This window comes from Clinocottus analis, unplaced genomic scaffold (assembly GCF_023055335.1).
Source record: "Clinocottus analis isolate CAN_PGR_092001 unplaced genomic scaffold, fCliAna1.0.p SCAF_17, whole genome shotgun sequence".
NCBI lineage: Eukaryota > Metazoa > Chordata > Actinopteri > Perciformes > Cottidae > Clinocottus > Clinocottus analis.
In genome coordinates this window covers 13,712,072-13,731,149 of record NW_027175898.1, presented here as the reverse complement: position 1 = coordinate 13,731,149, position 19,078 = coordinate 13,712,072, and the positions used below count along the sequence as shown (strand labels likewise).

Here is a 19,078-nt window from a genome sequence, read left to right as displayed (position 1 = left end):
TTTGGTTTGTTAGCTGGACTAACACCATCTGATGTTTGTATGCTAAATATTTAGCTGAGGCTAGCAGCGGGCTAACTTAGCTTACCATGAATACTGAAGGCAGGGGAAGCAGTTAGCTTGGCTAACTTCAGATGTTGTTAAAGCTGATTCTGTCCCGTGTGGACGGGGCCAAGCTACCTGTTTCAGTCTGTATGCTAAGCTAAGTTAGCATACAGACTGAAACATCTAGCTCTAGATAGCTAGCTTTAGCTTCCTATGTATTTGTCATGCAGACATGGAATTGGTAAAATTATTCTCCTCAAGAAAATAAAGTACAATAAGCCCAAAATGTGAAACTTTTACCTCCACAGTAACACTGATATAATCTGACTCATTTGTTCTGAGCAATAATTCCACTTGACGGCTTGAGATGAACCATTCCTCCGTTTTTGCCTACTCCAGTTCATGTTTAAATATATTTTGTTGATCTCAAACTGGAGTTTGAAAGGACTGATACAAGCACCCTTATAGTAATATCTCTGTTTATTTACATCAAATGTAAACATTCAACTCTGAACATGAATGTAAGTGTAGTAAAAGGCATGTTTCACTTGTATAAAACAGAGAATGTAAACTCTTGGCAACCTTGCATGTGAATGCTGAGAAGGAAACATGACGAGGGAGATCCTTAAAAATGTAAAACTGTAGTTCCTCTAGGAATGTGCAATTTTTGGCAATGCAAATGGGAAAAACTCTGCAAGTATTGCAACGACATGATTCTAAGTCGGATTTGGTTACTATAGAAAAAACCTCCTTATTACCTACATTGACTACAATTATCACAAAATACATTTATGCAATTCAAGCGGTAATCGTGGCTCAGACGAACGCTGATATTCAATAGTTTACTAATTATTTATGAACCTGGAAACACTATAAGAACCCCTGCAATTGTTTAGAAATGCTGGCACAAAAGTCGAGCAATTTAACTGCAAATTCTGGAGAAATCAAAAGAACGCGATATTCGATATAGCTGCTGGTCATTTACCCTGGCTTGACCCTTCACAGTTTCCTACAGCATTACAATACATCGAGTTGCTTTTTTGCCTACACTGTATTCACATTGTGTCACAAAAATATAGAGTCAAAAAAGTTATTTGTGGTAACATGATAATACAGTGGAGTTTTGGTTTGAGGAGCACCAAATACTCAAGTCAATATAATGTAATTACTGCATTAATACACAAAAAAGCAACTTCACCTTATAGTACCTCTTACAGTATTACCTGACTGCTTAATAGGTAAGAAACGCTCAAACTACAGAACATCAAAATCATTATGAAATGAATGATCAAAGAAAGACGAAGGACTCCTTTTGAGAACTGAGATAGGTGGCGGTTAAAAAGTCGACTCAGTCCCACTCGATACCAAGAAGCTCACAGCTGACGTCCCACAGTCTCCTCGCTGTCTCCTCACTTCTTCCCTGTGGGGCTACAAAGGCAGGGGCGCAGTCACTGAAATGAAAGAAGGGGTTGTTATTATTACATGGGGGCTAAGGACGCTGTGAGTCATCGCTCTGGGTGCAGTGATCTCATCTCTCTTTGACCTTGATAATGTTTCACGTCAAAGTATCGTATGTGTCTGGAAGGGGCTAGACCCAGGCAGGCACAAGGAGCTTATGTCTTTTCCCCTTTTTTCCCCCGCCACTTCACTGTAACATTTCCTGTAAATTAAACATAGTAAATCTTCACTTTCATCTGGGGCGACTCAACAAATGGTGTCTTTTTCCACAGCAGCCATTTTAACATGTAACTGTCGGGTAAACGCATGTGTAATTAATGCTAGTGTACTATAATCATGCCAAAACGGCTTCTGTGAAAAGGGGCAATTCAAAAGGAAAAACAAAACGAGGATCCGACTGCACTCGCACCGGCCTATGTAATTATGCAACGACGGATGTTATCGGTGTGCGTCCCTTTTTAAATGGAGCTTCCGCAAGGAATTGTGGGACGATATGTCCTTTTCTTTCGTAAAGGACGGCCTAATCTACCCGATGCTAAAGGAGATAAAAAGGGAAACACTGAGGCACCTTCTCTAGCTCGACTCAGAGCTGCCACTTAGATACTTCCGGGTCATGTCACTCAGTAAAAAAAGCCAATTTGACTACAGCTTATTTCCAGTGGCTCTGGTTCCAGAGGGTAATCTCCCCAAATCATTTCAGTTTACCAACCGGCCGTGCAAGTTTAGTGGCGCGTGTCTCAGGAAATTAATGTTTCATTGTCGGTCTGTGCCCAGACTGGAATATTTCAACAACTGTTGGATGGATTGCCACTGATAAAGAAAGTGGATAGAGAACGAGTGCTTGTGATCTTCTGACTTTCCTCAGTGTCAGGTTGACTTTTGTTAAAATGTCTCGCAACGGCTGTTAAAATAGATTGCCATGAAATTTGTTGCAGACGAGTCCAGTTTCCCCTCACTGGAGGACGTTTAATCACTCTGCTGATCTTTTAAAGGAGCGGTGTTTAGGATTTAAAAGACATCTAGTCTCCCTTTGCCAGGGTGACAGAACTACGGTGGCCTCCAGGTAACGTCAAAACATGAAAGGATCTCGTTGGAGCCAGCGTTTGGTTTGTCCGATCTTGGCTACTGTAGAAACATAGTGGTGCAACAAGACAGATTCAACGAAGATCCTCCGAATTACACAACTATTCTTAGTTTGAGGTTATTATGCACTAATGAAAACAGAGTTGTTAATATTATTGTCCCTTTCTGCCAATAAACCCCCTAAAATCCTACACACTTCCTTTATCTCCTCCTCTTGCGTCATCAGGTCAACATTGTACTTTGTCTGATTATTTTGACAGATAAAACAAGTAGAGATTCAGACCTCTGAGGCTACATCTACACTACTACGTTTTTGTTTAAAACTGTCTCCGAGCGCTTCAGAATCGTTTTCAAATTGGTTTCCGTTCATACTAGTACGCCTGAAAACGATTATCACATAACTATTCACACACACTGGGCATGCAGGTGCCGGTGTAAACAGGGAGATTACTTTCTTAGTCAAAGAAAACAAATGTATTATATTGCTTTTTGTAAAATGACAGGTTAAAGACATTCCACTCCATCTTCCTCACACATCAAATGTTCTTTTATTTAAGTACTGGATTATGAATCAATAAATCCGGTCAGCACACGCTGTCCATTGCCGGCCTCAAAGCCGCAAACTGACTTTAAACGTCTGCTCCGTGGGGCTGACAACGCCGCTCCAATAGCAACTCTCTTCCTCTGCATGTCGGCAGCAGTAGAATTACAAAATGCTGAATTTAACCGCACAACAGCTGCTTGTAAAGACAACAAGGTCAGCGATGCCTCTAATCCATTATCCATGTTTAATTTATATATCAATGTAACTAAAAGGCATTCCTTTCCCTATCAACCCCCTCTTTTTCAAGAGGAATAATCCATCAAAAATATATATTTTAAAAGAAAAGACAAACTGTCTAATGGGAAAACCGTGTTGGATTCAGGCTTTGAAGCAGGACGCTTCCTCATGGTGTCACTAAGCCTGTGGGTTGTGTAGTTTTTACAAGACTCTGGGGAGCGAAACATTAATAAAGAAGTTTTACCACATAGCTTCTACGGGAACCTGCGTGTCGCACAATTTGATATCTCATGGCACATTTAGAGAAACAAACGGGAATAATTTCCGATGATAATTTCAGATCCCTGGGTCTTTGAAAGAAGGTATTAAATGTCCGGCTTGTTGTCACCGACCTGAAGTGTTTCCCAGAGATTGAGTGCAGTTCGTCTGCCACAGCACAGTAGACGCTGGTCTGCGCTCCTTCCCGAGGGGTTTTTAGGAACGTGGCGAAGACGGTGAAAAATATCGTCATGAGAGTCGAGTGCCTCGTCAGGTCAGAGTTCACCGTCCCCGGGTGGACGGAGTTCACCGTCACATCGGTACCTGCGAGGACAACAATCAATCATCACAATGTGCCACAGCTTTCTTCTTCTATTCCCACAATGTTTTATTAAAATGAAATACAGCCTTTAACGTTCATATCATATGCAACACATTGTTCATTTCCATTGACATAAAACAAAACAATAAATCATAACAAGAATGCTCTTACTTATTTAATGAATGATCATCTTTATACAATAAAGTATCTTAATTCCAATAGATGCTAAATGCATCAAGTATTAAGAACAAAACATAACATATAAACTCTGAATAAATCTGAATACGTAACTAAATCAATAAAGAGCCTCTATAAATTCTCAAATATAAGATGTTTGTCCATTGAGTAGTGCAAGCGTAAAGTAAGCTAAGTTTATAACTAATTTCTACAATAATTACAAAAACGTAGTCCAGTAAGATTTGCTTTTAAATAATCCTGGATGACCTCTTCCCAGAATGTTTTAATCCGCCTGCATCGCCACTTACGATAAAACTATGCTCCTCTCTTTTCCATACGCAATCTCAGGATGATAATTATAAAACACTACAGCTTATTATAAATTGCATAAAAGTGAACTAAGGTTTAAGGCAAAAAGATTGAGTATATTATTCTGTGGAATTCAAAATTGTACCATCTCCCGTGTTTAAAAAAAAAAGCCAAAGGTCGAGGACACATTTAGAACGGAGTTCTTTGTTGTCTTGAAACAGCAACATTGCCCAAAAAAACTGGAGCAGATCACCTGTCCATTTTCCCATGTGTTGTGTGTTTGGTGTTGTGTGTTGGCGTACCTCTGAGTCTACGCGCCAACTCTCTGGTGAAGAGCACGTTTGCCAGTTTGCTCTGGCAGTACGCCAATCCGCTGTTGTAGCTTCCCTGGCTGTGAAGGTCATGGAAACGGATCCAGCCGAAGTTGTGAGCCAGAGACGAGACCACCACGATGCGGGCCGGCGCACTGCGCTTCAGCAGCCCGATGAGGAGGGAGGTCAACAGGAAGTGCCCTGCCAGACGTGAGAAACGCATACGGTCAGTGCTGAACTCACACAGTCTGGGCTTTTCTTAGCCTGATTGTAAAAACCAGACTTCAGCTTTCACATTAAAATCCTTTCAACCAATAATTAATGTAAACCCACTTCAACTCATTTTATAACTAACATGTTACAGAAATGGACAGTTGGTCACAAATGTAAGTAAATTCATCACTATTTTCATTATCAACAGCAATGCATTATTGTCTTAATGTTATCAAACAATTATATAATTAACCACATTTGACTTTACTACAAACCAAATTATGCATTTTACTCTTGCATGTATAGTAAATGTTATTTTAGCTTTATTACTCTGATACATTTTGACCAAAAAATATAAATCCATCCATCAATCTGTTATTCCATCAGGTTTTCAATCCGTTTCATGGTTTGATTTATTTATTGATCCAAGTGAATTTCAGCGCGGCCTCACCCAAGTGATTGACTCCAATGTGCATCTCAAAGCCGTCGATTGTTTTTGTGTATGGGCACATCATCACGCCGGCGTTGTTGATAAGGATGTGAAGGTTGTTGACCTCTGAAAAAAGAGAGCATCACCACAACAACAAAAAAAGAAACAGCAGCTGTGACACCTGCTGAACCACAGCGACAAAGCCGGCCTCTGTGGGTCGATGCGACTCTGAGCTCACCTCCTAGGAATTTCTGAGCGAAGGCTCGTATCGAGCAGGTGTCTGCCAGGTCCAGCTCTCGAACCTCCACTTGTGCTTCGGTATACGCGGCTCGTATACTGGCCGCGGCCTCCTCTCCTTTGTCCACATCTCGGCACGCTATGATCACCCGCGCCCCTGTCGTGTGAATACAGAAGCAGCTAAACTACGGACAAAACTGAAGCTGCATTAAGTCATAGAAGAGAGAGAGAGAGAGAGAGAGAGAGAGGGAGGGTGCTTCTGTTGGCTTATTGCTGCATGAAGCTATTTATTAATAGAGGTCACTGTCGCTCAGGGATGCAGGATAGTGTTTGTCGAAGTTATTAACCCACATCGTATGTCCCCAAGCAAAGCATTACCGTAATAACATAGCAGGGTCAAGCAAAGTTCATAAACTACAGTAATTGTATTGAGGGTTAAGATCTTTGGGTGACATTGTTGAGTTGTTTTAAATCTCCTTTAATATGTAACAACAATACAAATATATACATATATAAATAAAAGCTTTAAAAGAGCCTGCTTATTTAAAAGTATTACACTTTATATTATAGAACTTCTTGAAACCAAAATGTAGGCAATCTCCTCCAGCGGGTCAGCCAACAACATCAGCCAATCACCAAGCATCGTCTCTCAATGACATAGGCCACCGATGATTGAATGTGACTTACACACATATCACACCTTCAGTAAGATCCATGTTAACTTCTTCACGGCAGACATTTGGACTTGTCGTAGTAGGAAGATCCCAGCTGTCACTAAAAGCACGACCGAGGTCTTTGTTCCATTCAAGTGAGTCGTGACAGTGAGCACAACACCAATAGCCATCATTCATTTTACTGCTTTTTTATGCTGTAGTTGCATGTCAAAAGGCCTGCAGCCAAGAGATTAAAACTGGGCAACAATTAAGTATATCACCATTGATTGTGTTGTGAAGATGTGATAATATCAGGCGACGTCATTTTATTCTGTTGCACACATTAGTTTTCTGGAGCAAATTGTGATTTTACATGCAAAGAAACGTTATTCATTGGCGGAATAAGGTCACTCACTGTGTGTGTGTGTGTGTGTGTGTGTGTGTGTGTGTGTGTGTGTGTGTGTGTGTGTGTAGATTGTATAAGATGGGATATAAAATACTCTTATTGCATAGCCCTACAGAGGCACCTGTTTTTTATTTTCTCTTATAGTCAGGGGCAGATTATGGATGTAAAGAGTTGTTGTGCTCTGCTGTGTGTGTCTGTACGTAAAACCAAAAAAGTCACCTCGCACTGCCAGTTCCAGGGCAGTCTCCTTCCCGATCCCTGTGTTGGCCCCAGTGATGAGGACGGTCTTCCCGTCCAGACTAACTGTGGACATGCACACTCCTCCCGCTGCATATTTTCTGTTAACACACAGTGACCACTGATTAACACTCGGGACATTGAATCGCAGCGGACAGCTTTGTGCATTTGCATGACGAGCGGCCCCTTCTGCAGGCAGTGTGAGCGATGTCCTCGTTAGGATTGGACATATGGACAGCCCGGCTTAATTATTCACAGAGAAAACTTGAACAGTGCTGAGCGTCAAGTCATGCGACCCACGCCACTGAGCAAGGGCCGCCTCACAACCAATCCCTCTGTTGGAGTAATGCATACAGATATAACTCCTCCTACGCTCAGCCTGCTGATAGGCCCGAGACGCTCAGATGGACTCCCGGTTCATCTCTGTGCAAAAACTCCCACAGCTCCATCGTTCTGTATTCAATGATTTTCTGCTTGAAATATCAGTCAGCGTCGTGTGAACAAATGATTATAATAATAATAATACCAATAATACACCTGTAAAATGACGATCAGTTGATTTAAAGTGGACGGACAGTATTTTATGTAATGTAAATGAACCTCATCGTAATGATTACATCAGTGCAATGTGATGCCCTGTCAACCAAGTAGCAACATATACGTGATGTGGTAAACGCTGGATATGTGTGAGAATTGAATGAGCACGTTAATTGCCGCTTACCTGATGTGTGGCGCAAATAAAATCACCAGTAACGTCACCACTCCGAGGCCCGCGACAATTAATAAAAGCAACATCATACCACGGATGTGCGCTTTTCTGTCTCCTCCAGCAGGACGCCACTGCTCTGTAGGCAGAACAGCTGATGTCAAAGCAGAAAGGGGTGCAGAGCGTAGCGAGGGGTGAAAGCTACACCGCGAACGGAATCATGGGAATTGTAGTTTGTAAAGCCTGGCAAATAAATAAATAAATACATATACATATACATATGTAAAGAAACTATACATATATAGGTATGGTTTATCTTGATTATTATTAGATTAAAATCCCATCCCTTTTAGAAAAATGAATTGACATTAAAACTATTTAAATGTGTCAATTTATATAATATAAAAAAATTAAGCAATTAAATGAATTACTGAATAAGACAAGTCGATTATTATGTTTGTTATTGGCAATTTAAGATAGGAAAAATAACTTCATTACTATCAAGAAGGATACAAACACAGAATAAAAAGAAACGAACTAAAGCAAGGCTACATGAACAAAAACTAATAATTACATCAAAATACAAATTGAAATAAAATATTACAATTCCTCCCAAAAAATACATTAAATGTCCCCCACAAAAAAGAATAAAGAATATAAATACATTATTGAAGTGTATGTACATTTAGAAGAACTATTCGTGTCTCAAAACTTCATTTCCAAGAAGGCGCAGTGAAAGCTGCCTGCGTAGTGCCTGAGTAAAATTGTTGTCTGGGTCAGATTTAAATCATTATTTACTTGTGGTTGCCACAATTTTCGCATGCTGTATTTATATGTACAATGTTACTTTTAGCCTGTTATTTCTTGTTTAAAAAAAACATCCATGATTGTGTTTGACTTTTGGTCTGGCGTTTGAGACACTGGGTCACGAGGTCCATCATGCGGAAGTCCCGGGAACCTGATTATCGTGAAAGCAAAACAGTAGATTGACTTAAAGTTGATTTGTCTGTGATTATTGTTGCACTTTTACGACAAAACACCAAGTAGCTTATCCAGGAAAGGCAGCTTTTAAAAGAAAAAGGCATCGAAATGTCGTCCTCAGAGGAATTCGAGAAACTACACGAAATCTATAAATCACTATATGAGGAGCTCAAGCTAATGCCAGAGAAAGCTCTGAAATGTCACGGAGGTAAACAGTTCATTGTTTCACCAGCTTGTGTTGGCTTATTGTTCTACAAACTTCTCAGAGGATGTCGCCTGTGCTGTGAAACTAAAGCTGCCTTTGTGTCCACAGAGGAAAGGAAGAGGTTGGTGAGGACCTTCGATGAGAGACATGGGGAGGCTGATGAAGTGGTGAGCTGTTTGTTTGTGTGCGAGCTAGCGATACGCACTTCAACTAAAGCGTCACGTAACGTCACTCACAACGAAGTTAGCAGACATTTGGGGGAAATTGGGCCTGTTTTTTTCTGACTTGTTTAAACTTAAACGGTTTAAGATGTTGACGCAGAAGCAGAATAAGTTTTTCTGGTCAAGTAACTAACTTATATGTTTGGAGTTGTCCTCAATGTACTTGCACACAGTTCCAGGGACAAGTTCCAGGAAGACATAAATAGGAATATAGCTCAAAACAGGGTCAAAAAAGAAAAACACATGAATTATTATTCAAAAGAGACCTGACACAAAATCTTGACAGGGCTGCTTTATATATTTGAATTGTCTTTGAAGGTTGCAGAAAGTCCTGATAGATGTTTTTTTGGATGACTGGTTTGCAAAACAAACAAAATAGGTTTTGTGTGGAGAACAAAACATTGCATGATGGTTTAGACAGACTGACAACGTAAAGGGCAGAAAGAAACAATAGTTCAATCAGAAATAGAAGAATCACCAGTCATTGGGAAAAGAAACTGAAAGCTTAACATCAAAATGTGTGGAGATTTAAAAAGGATGCGTTTCCTCTTTCAGTCAATGCAGCTACTGAGTAGATTGCAGAGGGCTTAAAGAAAAACTGGTTCACACAATATTTCGAGGACAATTGCACGATTTGTGTTTCAATAAAAACAAATTCAGAAGAAAAGTTCCAATCTCCTGTCATGCAACTCTGTGGGGACAAAGACTAAATCTAAGTTTTAAATATTTACTTCTTCTTCTGCGGCCCAAACTATTTTAACTGGTAGTGGAACTAGTGAGAAGATGGTAAACGTTGGTATCCAGGGATTAAAAAGAGCATAACCTAATCCAGTAATTCCATGTCCTTTGCATACGTCCCCGTTAATGTGTTCACAAGCTATTTTCTTTTTCCGTGTCCAGTTACAAGGAATGGAGGAAGAGCTGCGTGCGGCACCTTCCACCTACCGAAATGCAATGAGTACTAAACTGCGCATGTACCGCCGTGATCTGGGCAAGCTGCAGAGGGACATAAAGAACTCCGCTCCCGGCTTTGGTTCATCTTTCCAGACATCAGAGGGAAGTCATCAGGGCATCTACTCGTCACAAAACCATCAAAGTGTGAGTGTGTGGCTGTAGACTTTGATATGTTATAAATACTGTTTTCAGCACGGTCTCATCTCTTTATGAGGGTTATCAAACTTCAAAGGAAATATTTCAGCTAATATTTGTAGAAAATGTATGTTTTGGTTTTCAGTCTCACAGATTGAAAGCAAGAAGTGCACAGCTCCTTTTTGTAGAAACACATTCTGTAGAAGTACAGGAAATCAATAAATGATTTTTTTTTAGAAGTTTGAAGAAAGGTTGGCACACTGACATGGACATTTTACTGCCAAATAACCCCTGATATGTTTAAGAAAATGGTTTTTTAAGAGAGTAAAAATAGGAAACAATGGATTATTTTCTTGCACCACTGTCACAAAATATATCCTTTACTCTGGTCGGTTTGCCATTTTTGCCCACCTATGCAGACACAGCAGCAATCCCAGAGAGCATTGCTGCTCCAGGGCACGGACTCTCTGACCAATGCCAGCCAGAGTATTGAACGGAGTCAGCGCATCGCCGCTGAGACGGATCAGATCGGCACAGATATCATTGAGGAGCTGGGAGGGCAGAGGGAGCAGCTGGACCGCACCAGGAATAGAGTGAGCTTTGGACCGTTACTATGCTACTGCGCGGGATGGAATTGTGATGCTCCATTAGTTTTAATCCATTGAGGGTTGATACTGTTTGTTCAGTAGTTTAGTCACTTGTTTCCGTGGTGCAGCTCAGATTTGGGTCAAGTTGACCTAAATTAGTTGGATTCAATTTATGAAATAAATATAAGGAGAAGTAAAAGTAAATGTTGTTGTTTTGAGGCCATTTTGGTACATCTAATCTGTCTTTTTGTTTATCTTGAAGTTGGTAGATACCGGAGAAAACCTCAGTCGAAGTAGGAAAATTCTCCGTGCCATGTCACGGCGGTAAGTTCCACCCCTGAGGATGCAGATTTTTTTCTATCAATGCACTAAATGATTGAATACTAAGAGTCAGTTTCTTCAGTTTTATCTATTCTGTTTTTTTTGTGTTTTTTTTTTCTGGATGTGAGGTCTTTCTGTCTCTGTAGCTAACTTGTATAATGTAATAACATTAGGTATTAACAAGTTTAAATGGTGAACATTGATTATACTAAAACATGGATTTGGTGAAACAGTAAATATTCTGATTGGCTGGTTATTACATTTCTGAATATCATACTGGTGATTGTGCAACTAATGATTTTGTTAGTTTTATTATTGAGCCGATTTACCTAAATATTCTACACTATATAATGTCAGAATATAATCCTAATTGCCTCGTAAAATCTTGTCTTCAAACACTCTAAACCTAAAGGTCTTCAATTGTCATAAATGACAAAGAAAACCTTCAAATTCTCACATGTGAGAAGCTCGAACCGGCAAATGTTTGGCTTGAAAAAAAATCAATTACTTGATTAATCATCAATGTTTATTGAGCAATAATGCTTTGTATGTTGTTGACTTTCATCTTGTTTTTTTCCTGTAGGCTGGTGACAAACAAGTTGCTGTTAGGTGTCATCATTTTAATGGAGTTAGCCATTCTGGGTGCTGTGATTTATCTGAAGTTCTTCCGACGATGAGCAAACTAAACCATCTGAAAAACAAACTTATGCTCTGGAACCAGGGCGAACTCAGACTCTCTACATCTGTTTCCACGGACTATCAAGTAGCAATAATGCTCCTCTGCTGTTTTCAGCCACCTGTTTCTGTGAGTAAATAAGGACATTGAGAGGGTTCAGTCCTAAAGTGAACCTTTACCGACGGGGGACTCTTGTCTACTGGCGGAATGACAAATTGTTGAACCTGCTAATACACCAAACCTACAGAAACTCCACACTTAAACTGTGACCTGAGATTTGCACTGCTTAAATCGGATGACATTGATGCCCTGCAGGATGATGTCATGGACTTGTGAGCTACCAGCCTCAGCACGGATTCTCTGTCAGGATTTATTCAAGCTTGAGTACGATCGACTTTCTTCTGCATGTGCAGATTCTCCCTTCACTGTCCCTGTGAAATGTCACTGATACACAATTGCTCAGCAGTTCTGGCAGGTTTAAATATTCTCAGAAGGGGATACTTATCTGATCTTTAGACAACTGTATTGGCCCATTATCTTTAAAATACTAAACTGTATTTGATGAAATGGCAACAGCTGAATGTTGTTGTTGTTGTTGTTGTTGTGTCATCATGCCCCCGTATCCAAATGGTTTAGCTCATTATTCCAATTCTGACTGCAATTCTCAATTCTGAGTTAGAAATGTGAGGTAGAAATGTGTGGAAACTCTTAATACACGCACCGTAACAGTTAATAATGTTGTCTAATCGCTGTATAATGCAAAAATCTCTCTGTGAAAAGGCTTCAGTATTCCTCATTTGATTGTCTCTACATCATTAAAGCTAATCTTAAACCTCAGGTTTGCAATGTATCTAGTATTTCCAGGGACGGCAGTGAGAAAAACGTCCGCTGTGGAGCCGACGTCACCAAAATGTGTTACAGGCTGAAGCCCCAGACCAGGTTAGTGCTGAGCAAACAGCACCTGTTACTATGAAAGTCATTCTTAAATAATAACGATAAGGTTATTTTTAGTGCCGTGTTCCTGAAGTGGAACATCTGCCGCAATGTTTTTCTTCCGCATAGATATCATGCCATCTTAGAGTGGTGCCAAGTACAAAAACATGTTTGCTGACCTGCTTTTGTGGATCGGGTCGGGGTGGAGTCAAAAGAAACGTGTGAATCTGGTTTTGCTTTTGTCTGACGTATTGCTTCCACGTCCTTTTTAAAAAACACAACAAATGAAGTACACTTGTGCTGTTACAAACCGTAAATACTATGGTTCTTTTACTGCATCTGATCATTAATCTGCATATGATGCCAGCAACACTGATAACAATTTATACCAGTCGAAACTATTATTTCTTTCATGTATCTGCATCATTTTTCAGCCTTGCTCAGAACTCTACACATAGCAGCGATTGCCATGAGATTTGGTAAAGATATTCCTCGTTCCCTAAGGATGAACCCTACTGACTTAAGAGAGATCCTCTTACTTTAATTCTTGCACAACCCTGAGTTACATATTTGTTTTAATTGGTGAAATATCTGAAAAACTATTGGATGGATGGCCATTCAATTTGGCAAACACACTCAACCATGCTATTTACATTACGAGTAATTAAGAGTAAGCTTAATATTGAAAGTGTACATGTTTAAATGTCATGTGTATGTCAGGAATACTTTGCCCCGTCTAAGACTTCACAAATGTCCTTTTTTTTGGGGTCCCGTTCAGATTCCTATGGCTCTTTGTCAGCTGAATTAATTTGCACAGTCTTTTCAGATGTTGACGGCTTTGTCTGAACTTTCAAACTATTTCAATACCTTTTATCATGTTAAGTGATTTCCACCCATAGAATCAAAAGGCAAACCTTTTCCGTCGAGCCCCAAATTTTCAATACCTTTGTCTAGTTTTTCCTCTCGCGCCCCATTAGGTCAACGTTATTTCGTCCAACTCTGGTTTAGGACATAAACTAACAGCATTCCCATCAGCCTCAGTTTACTATATCATTATAGTAATACAATAGAATTAGACAAACTAAAGAGAAAATATGACACATTTACACAGATAAAAAATGCCATCACGTTTATGGAAGACCAAAAATACTGTATAAACTCTGTTGCAAGGACAGGAGTCGTTCAGTGGCCTCAAGTCAATCATTAGATCAGATCAAATCTAAATGCAAATAGTTTTTTTTCTTCTTCCAGCATTTTGAATCAAAGCTGGATGATAATACACGTACGTACTGCTAGGTTCATAGTGAAAATAAAAAAGTAAACTAAAGAAAATACAGTAACCACAGCTGGTCCAAAGTGCAAACACATCATTTCTAGTTTTTAGTAACTGAACAGCCACAGAACAGTTGAGTCCACGCTAGACTGTGGGCTTCAAAGTAAATCAAACTTATTTCATCATACCTCTAAGGCAGGTTCATTCTCTTTTAAACCAAACGCTTCATAAATATGTGGCAAACGTGTCAACTAACACTTAAGTTATGAGACAAAAGGAGCCAAATGGATTAGTATTGCTGTGTAAATTAACAGTATGACCATCAACACTTTAGTCTGAGCCATATCAATGTGAACGTTTTACCTAAAATCTAAAAGCCCTTTTTTATAGATTAATAAATTCAGACACAAGTTAGCTTTCGTCATGAAACGTAACAACAAAACTGTTTTAGCTACTATTCGAGTCAGTCTTTACAGTCTTGTATTCAGACTTGTGGAATGCTCTGGTATGATGCCGGTAAAGTTCAAAGCTGTGCTTCGTGCTCTCAGAGGCGAAGCTGCTCCGTGTCGTCCTTCACAGAGGGAATCTCGTCGATGGATACGCGAGCGCCTTCTCTCGTTTGTCCCAGAGACGAGGCGATGACGTCCACTGCTAGCGAGGCGGTGGCCTCCACCGCTTCAGGGGTGGCCCCCAGCATGGGATTTACCTCCACCAGGTCCATGACGGACAGCAGACCTGAACACAGTCACAAGTTAGACACTAAAACGTGACGATAAAAGAGCTTTAACTTGAGGAGAGAGACGCAAACAGACTATAGGAGCTTATGTGACGCTGCCTGTTAAGGATGTTGCAACCATGTTTGTGGTAATCTGTACCTGTGGTATGGATTTCCTCTGTGATGTAGATTCCTTCCCTGTAGGTCAAACCGCCATTCACGGGTGTTCCTGTGGCCGGAGCCAGAGACGGGTCGAATGCATCGACGTCGAAGCTCAAGTGGATAGGTCGCTGTTTTCTGTTCAAGGTGAGACAATCAAAGTGTGAATTTGAGGTTCACCTCAACTCAGACATGAGCAATAATTAACTACAACCTTTACTGGATGTTAAGCTTGTTAAGCAGTAAAGTATAATCTGTTACCTTGACAAAAGATGGTCAAGCGAGACTTCCATGACCCTTTGGATGCCGAGTCTGTCGATATCCCTCATGGTGAAGTACTGGATACCCAGGTCCTTCAGGATGTGGCTGTAATGAACAAAATCCGAAACATCAGGAACTATTTCCACGGTGCGTTTAGGGAGAATGACGTTAATGTCAGCCACATTAGGCAAAGGCTGATGGTGTGTTCTTACTGCTCTCCGGGGTCAACATCCCGCAGGCCGATGTAGACCAGGTCCCTCGAGGAGAGGAACGGCTTCGTCCAGGAGAAGCCTGGGATATCTGGCATCTGTGGTGGACAGATGGAGATCATTTTTTATTTATGTATATGCGTGTGTGTAGGGACAGAAAAAAAAGTCCACCATTAAATGATTTAGTGTTTTTTAAATTTATTTTTAAAACATTTTACATCTCTATTTCGCAGGGCCGGGAGTGCCTTTACATGTCTGTGCACAAGAGTCCATTGTTGACGTTGTGTCAATGTTTGCAGGCTGGGTCATGTTGTGATCATGTCACAGCCAAGAGGCATTGTTCGGCCTAAGGCAAAACAAAAATGTAGGTTTGTAACTACTTTTCCTTTTAGATGTACAAGTCAGGTTTTTTAAGTAGGCTTTTAACATCTTCTCTATTTTTCCCCTTTTGTGAAGTGTCTTTTTTGAGAAGCTCTTCCTTAGTAAAATGTATTATCGTTAAGTTGTAGTTGCTTGTAATGACGAGCGTTCACCTTGTCTTGCAGCTCTTTGAGCATGAATGCCACAGGCTGGCCGTGAAGGTTTCCTGATGGAGACGACATCGGCGTGTTTATGTCGGCATGGGCGTCGACCCAGATGAGACAGAGGTCAGGACACTGCTGGGCATGGCCTGCCACCGATCCAATGGCAAGGCTTTAAAATGAGAAGAACAGTCTTATAAATATCTTGTGTTTGTATTTCTTGAATTCAGAAGACAAGGGTACGTTTGCAAGAGAGTCTTACCTTAAACACATGTAGTAAAATGACATACAGAAGCCTCCCGGCACCTAAATACTGTAATGCTGATGATACCGTACCCTGTTCTCAAAATTTTAATGACAAAATTACCTGTGATCACCACCGAGTAAGACGAGGGTGTGTCCAGCACCGACGGCTCTGCTCACCGCGCCAGACAACATTTTATTTGCCCCGCCCACAGTGCGAGGGAACTTGACGCCCATGTAGGGTTCATCCTTCTCAAGGTGGTGGAAGTTGAGGTCGCCGAAGTCGTGGACAGAGTAGTCTAAACACAAAGAAGGGTCCATCGATGAAAAACACTGTTTAAGTTCCATAGTTGGCACACACACACACACACACAAAGATGCAGACACACTGACTCACTTCATAATGGGCCAAAGGCTTTTACGTGATTTAGCAGAGTCATTCGAAGTTAACAAGTGAAAGAAACGGTTTAGAGTTTTTACACTAGAGCATAGGACAGTTGGTGGACACACTGGCTGTTAAATTGAACACCGAGGTCACAACGTGGACATAAATCCGTTGCTTTCCTCTATTCTAACACACGTCGCTCCACCTCGCAGGCTGAGGAGGCCGATTCATTCAACGCCAGCAGAACATTAGTGACTGAGCACTTTCCACTTGCCCTATTTCCCACGTCAGCTCAGGTTTCCGCCGCTCAGTCGCCCTGCGCCCCGAGTAGCCCCCGCGCTTAAGACCAAAAAATTTCCACTTGCTTTAGGACATTGACTGCGAAGTAAACAAGTGATCTGATCTGCTATATCGAGGGGGATCATCTGGCAATGTGATCCTTGATGGCAGTGAGGCGTTACCCTGCTGATCTAAGGGAAACCAATGCGCTTCATTACCATTCCTAGTCGGGACAGGAATAGCCCCTGTCTTCGTGCAAGAGGGAGCATCTATTGCGTGATAATAAATAATAAAAAAAGAAGTGTGTCAGAGCAGCCGACTTGCTGAATAATCAAATAGCAAAGAAGTTGATTTCAAAATATATCAGAAATCCAAAATGAGTCTTTTTAATATTCTTAATTGGATTTTATTGACTGTTTTCTGATGGGACAGAACCGTAAATAAATAGTTCAACATAGTCGGTGCGGTTATCTTCATGGAGAATGTTTTTATTCCGCCATACAAGTCATTTGCAGACACCTTTATGATCCATTGTATGAGTCATTATATTGTCTCATGGAAGGTGCGGCAGTGAGTTAAAGGTGACCGTGTGTTGTCCTCCACAGTGGTGTAATGATATTTATAAGTCTACTGTGGTAAAGCTTATTTATAGTCACCTTAACATACACAAGATAGTTTAAATCCTCTGTGGAGTCAACAGGCAACACTCTCCTCGACCTTTTCAAAGGCCATGATATTTTCCTTTTCTTGTTGTATAATGACACTATTTTGTAGTATAATCCTGCCTACTAGTAGATCACTTGGTGTATGATGACAGTTTTTACTAAGGAGAAATGTAAAGAAACTACTTTTTGGCTCACTTAAAAATTGGCATTTGTCAACATTATGAATGTAGAGCTTTTTTAATCTACATTTATAATGTTGACAAATGTCAATTTGTTGTAGTAATTACCAATATTTTTTCACACTGTTGATTACCACAAATAATAATATGAATAGTTAAATACGTTTACTTTATTTAGTACCAAATCAATAAACCATTGTGTCCTCTAAAAGGAGACTACGTAACCTTTGCTGGCTGACTTTATAGTGACTCCTTTTCTTTTTTTATGTGTTCCTTCCGTGACACCAGTATCTTAAATCTCCTTTTTGTTACGTGTGTAGGCGTGACATTACCAACACAATGCAACCCCGGTGACCCAGGGAATAACGGATTCTTTCCATCTGAGGTGTCCTCTTTCAAAGACAGCCCTCTCCCCCTCCTGCTTGAGGCGTTAGATTGACAACGAATGATTTAAATAACAAACAAAAAACCAACAACAAAGACTTTTATCGGGCTACATGTTGTGGGGGGAGGCTGCGGTGACGACACAGTGGAAATACATCCGCAGCCTCTCTGCGCCCTTCATACCATGTGCAGGAGACAAGAATGACTAAGCCAGACGGTCATGTGGCAACCGGATTGAATCAAACATGCACAAAAGAGAAAAGCATCACGTGCGTCGACACACAGTAGCTCCACTTCATGCTTTGCTCGCCCTTGTTTCGGTTTCGGGAGATGTCCCCGCGGGGACTGGATGAATGAAACTGTCGTCGCCATTGCTTGATCGTGCTACTTCTCGCACAAATAAAATATACACAAACAAACCTGGTTTTTGTGTTGCTAAATGGGGATTGTACTCTATTCAAATGCCTCAACGTCCCCATCATTCTGATAGTCCAACAAAACAAATAAAAAGGAAAGCCGGGGATCACATTGTTCTCCACAGCACGTGTGCCTCTCCTAGGCTACATGTCGGTTGTTTATATTTACAGCCGGGTGATGTAACAGGCCGGCTGAAAGAAGAAGGAAAAACACCGGCTAAATCTGTCTGATCGCTGCTAAGGCGAACGGCTTGTTACACCCATCCAGTGTTACGTAACGCAGCTGCACCGGCTGCTCCTTCTTTATTATCTCTCCCCCCTTTCCTCACCTACCTAAACCGGAGAGCCTCTCGATGAGTCCCGCATCTCTGATGACTTTGGGGCCGTGCTCCACGCCTCCTCTTTTCTGCGTGGAAATAAAAACAGGGGGGGGGGGGGGGGAATAATGTTAATTCAGTGACTTGAAAAATAAAGATAAAAAAAAAACAATAAACAAGTGGAATAAAGATTGTTTTCTTACCTGTCCTCTTGAAAACGGAGCTCCCAGCACCGCCACGGACTGAGCTCGGCTTTGATGGCACGTGTGGCCGAGTTGAGGTCTGAGAAGACGGGATATAGTTCCTCTTAAAGCCATGTTTCCTTTTTTTCTTCCTCTTTTCAAAAACAATCAGACTCGTCCCAGTCCAGATCGGTGCGATCCCAGACGACACCCAAAAACAAGTGTCTGACGAAAGCGCTGTAGATGTTGAGCTG

The 19,078-nt window shown here is 40.9% G+C and overlaps 3 protein-coding genes across 3 annotated transcripts; 1 reads left to right on the top strand and 2 right to left on the bottom strand.

Moving 5' to 3' along the window:
* Nucleotides 1-526: 526 nt before the first annotated feature.
* On the bottom strand, nucleotides 527-7,791 carry rdh12 (retinol dehydrogenase 12). The gene is made up of 7 exons (XM_068581034.1): nucleotides 7,639-7,791; nucleotides 6,900-7,018; nucleotides 5,623-5,778; nucleotides 5,406-5,510; nucleotides 4,733-4,942; nucleotides 3,757-3,946; nucleotides 527-1,493 (listed from the first exon to the last, which is right to left on the bottom strand). The coding sequence occupies exons 1-7, from the start codon at nucleotides 7,713-7,715 to the stop codon at nucleotides 1,391-1,393; spliced, it is 960 nt and encodes a 319-aa protein (XP_068437135.1). The 5' UTR covers nucleotides 7,716-7,791; the 3' UTR covers nucleotides 527-1,390.
* A 785-nt stretch (nucleotides 7,792-8,576) lies between these two features.
* vti1b (vesicle transport through interaction with t-SNAREs 1B) lies at nucleotides 8,577-12,530 on the top strand. Its single transcript, XM_068581035.1, has 6 exons — nucleotides 8,577-8,812; nucleotides 8,918-8,976; nucleotides 9,931-10,128; nucleotides 10,539-10,712; nucleotides 10,969-11,030; nucleotides 11,611-12,530. Exons 1-6 carry the CDS (start codon nucleotides 8,713-8,715, stop codon nucleotides 11,702-11,704), a joined length of 687 nt encoding a protein of 228 aa, XP_068437136.1. The 5' UTR covers nucleotides 8,577-8,712; the 3' UTR covers nucleotides 11,705-12,530.
* A 1,220-nt stretch (nucleotides 12,531-13,750) lies between these two features.
* arg2 (arginase 2) lies at nucleotides 13,751-19,078 on the bottom strand. The gene is made up of 8 exons (XM_068580933.1): nucleotides 18,846-19,078; nucleotides 18,659-18,731; nucleotides 16,142-16,316; nucleotides 15,787-15,946; nucleotides 15,257-15,351; nucleotides 15,045-15,149; nucleotides 14,785-14,921; nucleotides 13,751-14,644 (listed from the first exon to the last, which is right to left on the bottom strand). The coding sequence occupies exons 1-8, from the start codon at nucleotides 18,957-18,959 to the stop codon at nucleotides 14,454-14,456; spliced, it is 1,050 nt and encodes a 349-aa protein (XP_068437034.1). The 5' UTR covers nucleotides 18,960-19,078; the 3' UTR covers nucleotides 13,751-14,453.